At 44.1% G+C, this 14,768-nt stretch overlaps 1 protein-coding gene across 2 annotated transcripts in view; it reads right to left on the minus strand.

The window, feature by feature from the left end:
• Positions 1-14,768, minus strand: part of SLCO3A1 (solute carrier organic anion transporter family member 3A1) — a 296,266-nt gene that overhangs the window by 225,650 nt on the left and 55,848 nt on the right. For both annotated transcript variants that reach the window (XM_063090591.1, XM_063090590.1), the window contains exon 2: positions 13,693-14,158. In XM_063090591.1, the coding sequence (XP_062946661.1) occupies positions 13,693-14,158 (466 nt within the window). The remainder of the gene's footprint in view (positions 1-13,692; positions 14,159-14,768) is intronic.

A 14,768-nucleotide genomic window follows, 5' to 3' on the forward strand; every position in this document is an offset into this window, starting at 1 on the left:
GAGCCACACTCAAGAGATGACCAGGAGCCTTGACCTGTAAGAGATGGTGGCTTTTAAATGCAGTGGGGAGGGAAGGGATGAGGCAAGTCAATGATAAAGCAAATTTGGGAGGAAATTAATAAGTTAAACTTTGAACTTACTTAGCTTAATGCACCTAAGACACCAAGTGAAGATGTCTTTTAAAAAGACGGAATTACGTTGCACTCCCCTGTTCACAGCAGCATTATTCGTAATGACCAAGACGGGGAAGCAAACCAAGCGTCCATCCATGGATGAGTGGACAAATAATATGTGGTATAGACATACAGTGGAATACTTTCAGCCTTAAAAAGGAAGGAAATTCTGATCCATGCCGTAACATGGATGAACATTGAGGACATCACACTAAGTGAAATATGCCAGTCACATAAAGACAAATACTGTATGACTCCACTTATATGAGGTACCTAGAAGTCAAATTCATAGAGACAGAAAGTAGAATAATGGTTTTCAGGGGCTAGAGAGAGAGGGGGGAATGTGGAATTGTTGTACAGAGTTTCAGTTTTGTAAGATAAAAAAGTTCTGGAGATCTCATACAACAATGTGAATATACTTAACACTATTGAACTATATACTTTTCAAATCGTTAAGATTGTGGTTTTATATTATATCTATTTTACCACAATCAAAAATTTAAAAATTAAAAAAAAAATGCTGGAAATATGAATGTGGCATCACAAATTAGAGGAGCTCAGTTTCTCACCTATTCAATTTTTCACCGATACTCCTACATGGAACACTTGGTCACTCAGAGAGTTTTTTCCTTTGGACCTTCTCACCATTTCCCCAGGTAGACCAGTAAGAGACTGTCATTTTTCTAAAAGCCACCAAAAAGCTCTCTAAATGACTTCAGAAAGGTGTGGTTTAAAGACATACAAAGATATTTCTAAAAATTCATGGAAAAATAGAATTAAAAGATAATGCAAATCTTTCCATGAACTTTTTGAAGTACCCTAGTAGAGCTGGAAGGGTGTTCAGCTACTTCGACATCATGTCCTTGGCAATAGCTCACGGAGGCCTTTGCCACCCCCATGACCCCCAATACATGGTATAACCACTTCCTTCAACTAACACAGTTCATTTCCATGGACATTCCATTCTTGAAGGTCTTCAGAACACCACAGGGCTAGACACTGCTGATGCCATGTTGAAAGGTCCTGGAAATTACATTATTTTAGCTTGCTGGTCTCTATTTGTTCTTCAATTTTTCTTTTATGTGTCTTATATGTGTCATTTTTCTTTCACGTAATCCATGATGTCTTATTCTACCTTCTTACCATTTTTGTCCCAGCTGTGGTCTAGTAGGCTAAAAAGTCACTCCTGACTTGCACGGAAAAGCAAGTCAGCTCAGCCAAGCCTGGCAGTGAGAAAATTCAAGTCCAAGTTGCAAAACCGTGATGAATGCACACCAATTAAATGCTGCTAGGCCTGAAATGTAAACAGACCCATCTGGCAAGAGAGCTTCTCTCCCTTTACTACAGGGAGATTTTGAAAACAACTCACGTGATTTTTTGTAAGAGCAAAGCTTTATCTGATGAGAGTTTTAAAAATTCCCACAGAGCCAGGCTCTGAGCACCCTGACTTATCAGACTTCTTCCGGCCTAGAAACACTTCACCATTTCATACTTTACTGCTAAAATGACAAAGTGCCCCAGGTGTATAGTATACATGAAAAGACATGTATAAATCATTAGGTAGTAGAGTTATGTCACTTTTCATACTTAGTGTAACACACTTGCAGTGCTATGTTACCCTGGTGGGGACATAACAGTGTTTGGGGATGAGGGAGGGGTAGCATATGGTGGGGAAAATATGGCCTTTGGGATAATGGACACCAGGATTATAATCCAGACCTTGCCACTCACGACCTGTACAGCCTTGAACAAGTTGCTTAACCTCCCTCGGAGTCAGTCGCTTTATCTGTGCTATAACAATAGCAGCCCCCATCTCCCCAGGCCTTACAGGAGGGAGTGAGAGAGCACAGCCATAGCACCGTTCTCTGGGGCTGTCATGTAGCTGAGAACTCCTAAATGGGAGCTCATGTATCCAGTACTATGATGGTCATTATTCAAACTCACGTGTGCTTCAAGCACTTGCCTAAATAAGCAGACAGCTGTTAAATTTTCTTTGTGACAGTAATGAATCCTAAAATTAAACGCTATTCACAACCAGTAACGAGGCCAATATTAAAAAATAAAATAAAATAAAACAAAAGCACCAATGTGGGAGACATTCTGTTCTTTGTACTGCCTGATGGCCTTTCAATCTTGTCTTTAGCACCAAAATCACGGGTATTAATGTGTACTTAAATCAGTACAGAAGGTCTACCTGGATGAAGACAAGGCTTTTGCCCCATGATACAAATGTACAGACTGAGGCCAGGATAGGTGAAATGATTTAGATCTAATAGTAGACACCACTGGGTTTCAAAAGGTTCCAAGTGTCCATACAAAATTTTAGAATCTATTAGATCCTTGCTGTGTTAATGAGACCTCTTGCTGGGAACCCAAATTCTCTTTGTAAACTCCATTAACAATCCACAAGGCAGGTGGGCAAATGTGAATGTTCTTATGGTAATAATATCTTACCCAGAAAGGGAGGCAGAGTAACTATATCCACTGGAACAATACACTCAGAACATTACAGAGTGAAATGGAGAAAAGCTCTCTCCTTGGACATAGACCAGGATGTGCCCAACCCCAAGCCCCTTTTCATCCCCTCCCTACCCTGAAATAGGAGGCAATGATATAAAAACAGAAGGTTTCTCAAATGCAACAACTATCGTCAAAAAGTTTTGCCATTAAGAAGTTTGCCCAGCTCACCATGTCCCCAGACGACTGTGTGAGGTCCCTCACAATGTCCTGCCTTTGTTTGCTTTTAATTGTCCCAAGAGAGTTTTTCTTAGTAAGAACTCATGGAAAGTTTTGACTTTGAGAGTTCAGATTCTATTAATGATCCAAGTGCATTTTTTAAATGTTTTCACTTTTAGAACCAAAAAAAAAAAAAGTTTTGATTTTCCTATCTGTGCATCAGTGCAAACCAGCACAGAAAATTTGCTGAATATTACCCAAACACCCACGATTAGGCTGAAAGAAGGGATGGAAAATTTCAGCCCCAAAGGAATATTTGTGGGGGGAGTGGAGGAGGCGGCCCAGGAAGAGGAGGGCTGAGGGGTGTCTCCAATGATGCTAGAATGCACTCTGGCTTTTCACCCACAGTTGCCTAAGTGATGTTCAAATGTTTCCTGTTATAAGTACAGTGGCTCTCCAGGGAGCAAATCAAGTTAAGAGCTGAAAAGTGAACAACATTCCAGTGCCCAAATGCCATCTGTCACTATGTACAGCCTATCTCACCTCGTCTATCCTGGCTTATCTCACTCCAAGTTGCCTGTCATCAAGGTCTGTCTAACATAGGACTTTATGTGGTTTTAACCTTTTTCGGGTCACAAACCCCGTTGAGAATCCAGTGAAAGCTTTTCCACAACAGTATACATACATACAATCTCCATATCATTTAAGAAGGTTGTGGAACTCCTGCCCTCCCAAAGCACATCCAAAGACCCTTTGCTTTAAGTAGCTCAGTTAGTGGCCCTCAATTTCTCCTGACATTCTCAAACCAAACTCCTGAATCCCAGCACCAAAGGCTGCACTTAAGGTCTTATGAGTGTCCATTAGCCACCTAAAGCTTTGGTATCTTCAGATTTCATCTGTACTCATGTGGGCTAAAATAAGTACACACACATATACAATTAGCCTTGGCAGGAATGAAATGGCAATGCCAATTTGGGAATGGAACACATTCATGTAGCTTATTCATTCCTGATAATGTGAAGTCATTAGAGGGAGTTAAGGTAGCTTTGGCAATTGCAGTCATGCAAAGGAGCCAGGGCTGTTTGTGTTTTCTCCATTCAATAAACGCAGCCACTGAATAAGCTGAGCATGCTCAACATTCTCCTGCCCACATAAGCAATTTGCTATTAAACATTTACTGTTCCTGCACAAAGCCTATCAACAGGTTATTTTGAATACTTTTGTTTGTTTGTTTGTTTGTTTGGGGTGGGTGGGGGGGGGTTATTCCTTTTGGCCTCTGCGTTTCCGTTCTGCAACTTAAATCCCTATGAAATAATGAAATAAAGAACTTTCAAACTAACCCTTTTTGTTTTACGTATAGGGTCAGTGGTTCTTCAAAGTACCATGGGCGAATATAGTGGCACTGTGAAAGAACTGGCACTTTGATCAGAGGACAACTGCCTTACCTGAGCTTCCTTGGACTCTACCTCTATTCAAAAATGCTTGATCAAACCACAAAAGGAAACAATCCAGCCCAACTCTTCCATGACATGACAGGGCATTCGAGCCTGTGAGGCAAGATCCTGTCAGCTGCAAGTGTTAGCAAGTATGAGTTATGTGTTCAAGTAACTAGGATTCTAAGGGCTCAATGCTAGCTTCAGGCATAGCTGAATCCAGGCAGCCCTCCTGCCCTCCCTTTCCCCCAGTCTACTTTCCTTTGTGCTGTCTTTATTCCTAGGCAAGTTCTCTGCATGTGGCAGCAACGATGAACACTGGAATCTCTGTGCTTTCAGAGTTCTTTCAGCTAGCAGTCCTAAAAGAGAAGGTAGCCCATCTCTCTCTGAGTCCATTTTTCTAGTATCATGGTGGACTCTGATTGGTCCACTCGTTAGGCCAATCATTATAGACCAGAGCCCTCCTCTGTGTCATGACTGGCCATGCCTAGACAACATGGCCACTTCTGCAGCCCACAGCAGCCACTTGGGTTGGAAGATGCAGTTCCCCAGTGAAGAAATGTGGTGCTGGACAGCCAAAAGCAAACATCCACAGCATAGACTCTGACATGAGGCTTTTTAACACTAAAGAATTCTCCAGCAATGAAGAACTCACTTCCCACTGAAGAGGAAAGTCATTAACCTCAAATCCCAGTGTTAACAATAGCAAATCACAATGATCTACAGAAACCAAACCTTTCACACCATCTGTTCTAACAGAATGCTTCTTGTAGGTGAAAAGGACAAAAAGAAAATCAAGCCAAGATTATTCTCTCTCAGCAAATAGTCTAGAAATAAACTAAAGAAAAAAATATGCATAATATTGGGGAAGACATTTCAAAATCTTTTTTATTTAAGAACAATACCTGTGCTGCAGGTGCAGTAAGAGGCAGCGGTAAGGTAATGAGGAGTAGTCTTTGACACTCTCAAGGAAGGAAAACTCCCACATATATCCTTACCTTTCTCTAGGTCATCCTGGGCTCCCCTGGTCCTACATCCTGTCTATCAAACACTTCAATGCTGTGTTCTAAGGTCCCTTTGCAAAGATGTTTTCTCACACACAGTAAACATCTGTAGGCCCCAACCAGCCCAAAATGGTATTAGTTTCTGCATCCCAATTCTCCCTTCAGGGAACTGTGAACAGCATTTTGCTTCATCTAGCCATGTTTAGCTGGGACTCCCATTCTTACAAGGCAGTAGACAAAGTGTCAGCCAGAAGGGCACCTGAAGGGCCCACTCAGCTGTAGGTATTCCCTCATTGCTGATGGTGTCCTGTGTTTGTGCAACTACCCCCAAACTTTCCCCTGAACCCAATGCCTGTATCATTCAGAACCACAGTACAGAACTCTGTTTCTTCTGGCTGTGTAATTCACAATGTGCAACAGCTTTCCTTTCCTCCTTTCTTCCTTTCTCATTCATTTTATTTATTTGCTACCCCAAAGGTGAATGCAATCTGAAATTGACAGTCTGGAGCAAAGAGCCCCAAGTGGCAAGCCACCGATGTGTTTGAGCTGGCCTACTTGATGTTGACCCACAAAGGGTTTGGGGAAGAATTCAATGAGCTGTAATTCAGTCTACTTGAAAAATATGAATTTCCAGTCTCTCTTAACAATCAGACGATCTGTGAAGACTGACTGTGCATTTCCATCAGGCAATGAACGCTGAGGAGGAAGCAAGGACCGTCCAGTCCCTGGGCTCCACATAGTCCACTTTTCTCATTTGTTGGCTGAGCCTCTGCCACACTTCAGATTGTGACCCTCGAGCAGCAGATGTGCAAGGAGGATGCAAAACAAGGGCACCAACACTCAGGGCAGGCCCAAAGCCTGTTTGCATGACACTCTTTTGCCTCATTCATCTTCTGGAAAAAGTCACAGAAAGGCCAAGAAGCTGGTTTTCAGCAAACACTGAATCTGTCTAAACTAACTTGAGCTTTTAAAGTTTTCAGCAAATGTGGACAAGGCTAAAGCCAAAAGGATGCTCATCATATAAATGACCAACAAGCAAATTCCAGCCTCCCTAAATTGAAAAAATATTATGCAATTATTGAAAATAATGTTTATCATTTATGATATAGAAAAAAGTTTATAATATGCTAATTGATAAACAGGTTTAATGATAGTATGGTCTTACCTAAGTATAAATACATACAAAGAAAAAAGGCTGGGATAAAATATACCTAATTATTGATAGTAATTTTCTATGGGTGCCTGGATTACAAATTATTTGTTTTTTTATTATATTTGTGATTTTCCCAATTTTACTAACACAAGAATACATTCTTTAAAAAAAATTAAACCAATAAACCCCCAAATTAAAAAGCAACATGTTAGAACCCAGAAAGCCAACTAATACATCACTTTAGGGCAATGACCATGTGCCTGGGGTGCCTCCAAATTAATAAAAACCCGCTCTCCTGCTGCCTGCAGCAGTGCTGGCACTTCATGTACTTTGAGGTAAGCCACAGGAGGGGTTTGCTAGAAAAGAAGAGCCCTGCTGGTTTAATTCAGGACTGAAGAGGTTGCTATTCTCAGCTCTACAAGATGGATTATGTCTTAGGCTGAAAATCAGGATCTATGGACTTCTGTCAAAAGAACTGCCCCATGTTTAGACAAGTCAATCACTTATCCATGCCTCAATTTCTACAGCTGGAAAAATACATCTGGAGATGCTATGACCATAAAGAACAACAGGGCAGCATGTACTGATTCCTACCATGTACATGACACCTCATGTTTAGGAAAATCCTTAAGAGGTAGACTCCAGCCTTATTTTACTGATAATACAACAGGCTCATGACAACTGGAAACTTGTCCAAAACAGGGAAGGCAAGTCCATGGAGGGGCTAGCATTTGAATCTAAAGACTGTTGGACTCCAGAGCCCACACTCAGTGTCTTGCCCAAGGTCACCCAAGCAGCAAGCACAGCAGTGATTCTGTGAACCGCGGGGGCATGAATTATGAGCAGCTGCAAATGAATGAGAAACACCTACCGGCCCAGGCAATGTGGAAGCACCAGATAAGAGCCACAGGCATGTTTCCTAGCAAGTTGCTAAAAACACACCGAAAATGGCATGTGACCAGCAGTTGGGGACAGAGAATGGAATATGGCCAAAACAAATTGACCACTTTTACAGTGTCATTTATTTTAGAAAAAGAAATTAATGAGGGACACTTCAATATCAATGAAGTTGCAAGAATATAATGAGCTATGCCTGCTCCCACAAGGGATGGCTTTTTAATTATTTTTTCAGATGAACTACAGTCACAGTGTATTTGATCCATACTCAACCCACAGTCTTTAGAGAGTTAGAACACATTTTACCCAATGTCAAGTTAAAATAAAAAACCCATCAGAAGCAAAATAACTCTTTGCTCCCAGGGCTCTGAAAAGAAATTTGGTTCTCTTTGGTTGCTGACTGGTATTCTTGTGACCTTTGTACTAAACAAACACTTGGCAGATGAAATCTGAGAATAATTCTCTTTGCATCATTAACTGGAACACGGAGGGCTGCAATGGGTTTCAATATAAGCGATAAACAAAAAAAAACATGACACATCCACGTCTAATATATGTGCGGCCTCACTTGCAACAATTGTTCTGTGTATTCAGGCACACTGCAAGGGCCCCATTCCCCTGGGAATGCAGAAGACCCCCACAGGATCCCCTTCTCAAAGAACCGCCCCTCTAGCCAGTTCCCCTTCTCTCTAAAACAGCCAATCTCAGGAGAATCTGAGAGCCTTCTCTCTCTCTCTCTCTGTGTGTGTCTTCTGTGAGTGTGTGTTAGTGTTGCGTGTGTCTGCCAAACACACTCACACAGCTCAAAGTTATCTGGTTTCATCTTGATCTCAATCTGCATTTTTAAAAGTCCATCATCCACATGTGATAAAATTGCACAGAACAATACACACACAGAGACACACACAAATGAATGCATATAAAACAGGTGAAATCTAAATAAACTCTATGGACTGTACCAACGTTCATTTCCTGCTCTTGATATTGTCCTGTAGTTATGCATGACATTACCACTGGGGTAAATTGGATGAAGGGTACAGGGGACTTGCCTGTATTTTGCAACAAGTTGTGATTCTATAATTACATTTCACATTAAAAAGTTAAAAAAAAAATACATCCTTATATAATTCCTCAGGTACTTGGGAGGAAAAATATGACAATGTCCCTTCTTATAGAGAAGTTAGAACAAAAGAGTCTAGTTTTGGTTTGGCACTGGTATCTTTGGTGTCTGTTATGGGCTGAATTGTATCCCTCTCCAAATTTATATGTCTAAACGCCCCCATACCTCAGCATGTGACTGTATTTGGATACAGGGCCATTAAAGAGGTAATTAAGGTTAAATGCGGTCATATGGGTGCACTCTAATCCAATCTGACTAGTGTCCTTGTAAAAAAGAGAAAATTAGGACAGACACTGAGACACCAAGGTCATGTGGGCATAGAGAAGATAACATGAAGAGGGGACCAGCAGGGTGGCCGTCTGCAAACCAAGGAGAGAGGCCTCAGAGGAAACCAACCCTCCCAATGTGTTAGACGTCCAGCCTCCAGAAATGTGAGAAAATACATTCCTGTGTTACTTAGGCCCCCCAGTCTGTGGTGTTTTGTTAGGGCAGCCCTAGGAAACTATTACTCATCCCCCACTCATCTGGTTTTGTCCCCTGGTAATGAGCTCCCCAGCCCTTGGCATCCCTCATTGAGAAGGAAACAGCTGCTGAAGTGAGGAAGGAAACCGTGCCAAGCAAGGCACAAAGCGTCAGCACCAAAGAAAAGCTAAGCTTTAGGGGCCACCTCCCTACCCGTGTGAGACTGACGCTCAGCTGTACAGGAAGTCATCAAAATATGGAAGAGCGTTCAGAATTTTTCACAGTAGGCTCAGAGGGCAGAACCAGAACCAGGGTGTGGGAAGTTGAAGGAGGCAGATTTCTAACACAACAGAAGGAAAACTTCCTAATAGCTACTGCAGTTCAAAAATGGACTGAACAGCCATGTGATGGTACAGTGTCTACACTGGAGAGAGGTGAGAAGACAGAATAAATCAGCTGCCCCTGCCCAGAATTCTGGGTTCTGATCTGTACCCATCTCTCCTCAAAGCACTATGAAACAGAGGCACAACCTCTTTCCAGAACCCAGACCCAAAATGCTAGCTAGGACCACCCTCCTCTGTCCTTCCTTCCCCCAACTCTCCAGTCTGGCTCTGACACTCATTCTCAATCCCAGTAGCACCTCTCTCCTTGGACTTGAGGCACACTGCTGTCTTTCCACCTTCCTGGCTCCTGCGAATTTTATTTCCTGAAGGCTTCAGGCTGTCTTATGGAATGCCCTGACTTGCACCTAACCCCCGGATATCTACCACCCCTGACCCCCCAACCCAGCCTTGTCAGCAGATCCCAGAAGTACCTGGAGTAAGTATCACTCTCAGACCCAGAGTCCAGCTCCATCCAGCTAAGTGATCGTGGGCAAGTTACTTAAGCTTTGGAATCAGTTTACCTATCTGCTTCGCTTCCAACAGCAAAAATCTTAAAAACATGCCCAACAATAGGGAGCATTAAATACTATAGTATATATTCACAAGGGAACATTATGCAAGCAATAGTGTTACAGAAGAATATTTAGTAACATGGAGAAATACTCATGAAATATTAAGAGGTAAATGAAATTGTAAAACGTTGTTTATTTTAAATACAGTTTTTGTAGAAAAGCATACCAATGCAGAAAAAATACTAGAATTGTATATACCACAATGCTAACAATAGCCGTCCGCTATCCTTTTCCTATATTTCTGAAATTTTCAACAGTGAACATGTAATACCTTTTAACTAGGAATTATTGAAAAATCTTTACCACTTTCATATCATCTTTTTTCCTCTTCAGAAAGAAAAGAGAAAGAAAGGGGCAACAACCAGCTGATGTAGCAACCTAACAAAAGGACACAGTGAGTCCATTACATCATCCTGCTTATACTTTCATAAAAGCAAATACAACTAGCTGTGTTTTGAACTTGGAAGGACAGAGGGACAGCTAAGAAAACTGGGCTACTGGAAGGTCACAACATGGAGCTGGAGGCATGACTAGACTCCCAAAGGATCAATTCTTGGATCCCAGTAGGGGCCAAACAATTTCCACTGCAATCCTGCCCATTCAGTCCCTCTAGGGACAAACAGTGCCACGTGCCACCCATGGGTCATTATCGTCCTGTGAGGCTGGGCTCCACATGGGGCCGTGGTGTAAAGCCTGCCAGCAGAGCTGAGTCCCCATTCATCCAGTTTTGTCCCCTGGTAATGAGCTCCCTTGGCTCCTTCCCCATTCTGGGAAGAACTAGCTGCAGAATGGTGCCAGCCAGAGAAGGCCCTTGTGAATGGCCCCTCCAAAAATCCAGGAGTTTGGCAGCAAGCAACCTAGTACAAAAGACCCAAGCAAGTAGTCACTTCAGTGGAAAATATCAGCTTGACTCCAGATGGAATGTCTCACTTCTCCCCTGCTTATGATGGGGCCTATGATAGGGCCACAGATGTGCAGACAGCCCCCATCTGGTGTTCTACTATGTGGGCAAACCCAGGGGTAGGTCTCGTCATTAATGACCTACAGCCTGAGCAGTAACGTCGATAAGTTCCTTCCCTCCTGACACTCACAGGAAAGGATCCACTTGTGAACAAGGCTGAGTTTTATATGTACATTATTTATAACCCTCTCAGTATCCAATCCCAGTGCCACATTTTAGTCAGATGACCACTGCCAATCGTTGACCTCTCTAGTCTAGACCAACTTTGCAGGAGCTGGAACTGGGGGTACACATGCTAGTCCAATCCCAATGGGTTCACGTTTACATCCACGGCCCTAGTGTCAGTCCCTTCAGACTTTCCTCCTGTCTGCGGGGAGTTATAAATTCATATGGATCCTGTTCAGTGGGCCTCCCCAAATACTTCCTGAAGCAAAGTTAAGTGATTTTGGGAACTAATGCCCTACTAGAGAAGATAAATGCTGAAATATTCTCATGATCACAAATACTTTGTTATGCCTTGTACAATAAATGAATGAACTCGTTATGCTCTGCATATGCTATAGTCTTACATTGCTCCTGGAGAATTCAAACCATGCACAGAATAAAAGGCCACCTATTGAGGCCAATCTGCTGCTCCCTATACACAGACCAGTATATATATATACTGGAAACCTATATACAGGTTCCTGTATACAGGAAACCAGTTCAGTGAGACTTGAAGCCGCCATCTCCAGGGCTGTGTACTGTAATGTTTTGGAATTTGGTCAGAAGAACCACTAAGATATCTCTGCATCATGCAAACAGACACCCTCCCACCTCTCTGACTAATTAACTATCATAGAGGAAAAGGGAGTTCAAGTAGAAATTTGGCTGAAACGTTCTTCCTATCAAAGACTCACTGGAGATGCTGTAGACAAGGCCTCAGAATTCAAAAAGCTCCCTTGCCTTGAATGCTCAGCCCTACTGCTCATGCCTCCACCTCCTACACCCCAAACCAAAATGCTTCATCCTAAAGCTTTGCACATACCAACCAAGCCCTACCCGGTGGGAGGAAATAGTGCAGCCAAACTCATCAGGGAATACTTCCAGAAGCGGGTTCACAGACGACTGCTGGAAGCCGCCAGAGGAGGTGATTTAGCACTGCTGTGACTTCAGGGGGAACTCTAGACAGAAATTGTTCTATTTGATGCTATCATCAGAGACAAGAACTCAGCTTTTCACTCCCCACTTTGTTCCCCATGCTGTTACTGCTACTAGAAAACAACTCTCCCAGGGTCCTAAGGCAACATCAGTCAAGTCAGAGACCAACTGGCTGGCTAGATCTTGGGAGATCTTTCTGGCTATATGTTGTAGCCCATGTCCTGGTCTGCAAAGGATTCACATGGAGTGGCTTTAACTCAACCTTTAATCGCAACAAAAGTAAATGATTACCTTAGTTCCCTCCCCACCTTGTTACCCCCCTACAGAAACCCATAATGGAAACCTCTAACCATCTTAGGCCTGAGCCATCTTCTCTTCTGTGTTCCATGGGTAGGTCATGGCTAGTCTCACTGCTGCTCCACCCCTTGGATAGGGTGGCACATACTCTATACCTGTCCCATCCAGAGACTGCTCATGGAGCAAAACATTAACCTGCAACATATCTGTTCAATAAGGCATCTACGGGCCGAGCCCGTGGCGCACTTGGTAGAGTGCTGCACTGGCAGCGCGGCAACGCTCCCACCGCGGGTTCGGATCCTATATAGGACTGACCGGTGCACTCACTGGCTGAGTGCCGGTCACGAAAAAAAAAACGTCAATAAGGCATCTACTCCACAGCCAGGACAGAAAGGCACAGAGGAAAGTCAGCGTCCAGTGTGAATGGTCCCAACTCATCCTATCTCAGAAAGGTTAGGCAGCTTAAGGGGGAAGCTGGGCAGATAGGAAGCTTTATGTCAAATTCAGTCCAAATTCTATGTTATCTTCAACCTCCATTATTATAACTAACTTTATACTTTAAGGAACACTGATTTCAGGAGGCACAAAGCTTCCCCAGGGAGAGATAAGTTTTTCAGAGCTTAGCACTCAGTGACTGGACGTATACCAGAATGATCCAACAGCACGTGGAAGGAAACATGACACTTGGTAAACAGAGATGGAGCTGCTCAGCAGGCCAGCTCTCACCCTGGCCACCCAGCAGTTCCACAAACAGCGACTAAGGACACTGTTTGCTGCGTGAGCAACTTGCCACTTAGATGTCTCTTAACACTAGACCTGCAAGTGGCTTCTATCCTTCTGGTGTAAAACATCACAAGCTATGACAGTGCAAAATAATTTTTAAAAACAAACATGTACCTTAGTTTTTCCCAAATATCCAGTTAACATGCATATCCATGTTATTAAAAAAAATTACCAGAAGTCACCAATTTTGAATTATACCAAATCCTGACAATGCAATTGCCTCTCCTTTTGATCTGCAAGAGGACAATGACCAGATTGTCTGGATCCTTAAAAGCTGGAGTTTCCAGTGTGTAGACCCCAAGTATACCTTAGCAGCTAATACCAAACAGACTAAAGCTGCCCCCCACCCACTCCGAAGAGATAAGCATAAAACTCCTCCAACCACCTCTTCCCATTCAAGGTTGTCAATCCTCTAGCACAGTGGAGCTCAAATTCTGCAGCACATGAGAATCACCTGGGGAGCTTTTAAAAAATGCTCCCCACCCAGACTGCATCCCAGACCAACCACACCAGGATATCCAGGAGTGCAGCCAAGTCTTAGAACCAGCGCTCTGGTAAAATCAAAGTTCACAGATGCCCATCTACCCACGATCAACATGTGCTGGTTGCTAACACACACACGGCCGAGCGGCTCCTACCTATGTAGAGCGACGAGTCCTTCCTCCGCACGTGGTCGTCGATGTAGGAGACCCCCAGGGGCTGCACGGGGGTAGCACCGATGCCCAGGAGCACCTGAGCCCCAATGAGCAGCAAGTACATCATGTTGGTGGCTGTGCGGCTGCGGCAGATGAGGTCGGGGTCAGGCCCCTGGTCGCCGCCCGAGCCGTTGGCGGCGCACACGTCGCGGCCCTCGGCGCCCCAGCGGATCTCGCCTGCCTCGTACTTGTACTGGTGTGTGAGGAACTCGGGCAGCGCCGACAGCAGTGCGCCCAGCGCCATGACGATGCCACCGCAGCCGATGAGGCGCGGCCGGTGCCCGCGTGCCCCAAAGTAGCTCACGAACAGGATGAGCGCCAGGTTCCCGATCTCGAAGCTGCTGGCGATCACGCCCACGTCGGCGCTCTGCAGGTTGAACCTGCGCTCCAGCGTGGTCAGGACGCTCACCTGAGGGGGCAAAAGGAGACATCAGAGCCCATCCGAAGGGACACAGGGAGGCCTCCATCCCGCTCGCAGCGCACCCTGCCTGCCTCTCCCAGTCACTGAAGCTTCATCCCCCCCTGTGCCTGTTGAGGGTGGGAAGTCCTGTTACGGTAACTGAAAGGTGGAACCTTGAAGAGGTGACTGGATGCTAAGGACCATGCCCTAGTGAAGGGACTAATAATGGTGGCCACGGGCATGGTTCTGAGGACTTTAAAAGGAGAGCGCCTGAGAGTTTCTCTCTCTCCCTCTCTCTGCCATTCTGCCACGTGAGACCGCTGGGTCACTGTCACCACCATCAAGGCCTTCATCAGATGTGTTCCTTGGATTCTGGACTTCCCAGCCTCCGAATCTGCACGTAATACATTTCGTTTTCTTACAAAGTACCTAGTTCCAGGTATTTTGTTATAAGCAACAGAAACGGGTGAATACATTGCCCTTCACAAACCCTCCCACCTAGTGTCAGCGGCAGCCCTCAAAATGCAGTTGTACTTGATTTAAACCGGAAGAATCAGATAAACTTTTACTCAGTATCGTAACCCTAACTCAATGCTTAAACTCACTTTCCCAGTGGCAA

Source organism: Cynocephalus volans, chromosome 3 (genome assembly GCF_027409185.1).
Source record: "Cynocephalus volans isolate mCynVol1 chromosome 3, mCynVol1.pri, whole genome shotgun sequence".
NCBI lineage: Eukaryota > Metazoa > Chordata > Mammalia > Dermoptera > Cynocephalidae > Cynocephalus > Cynocephalus volans.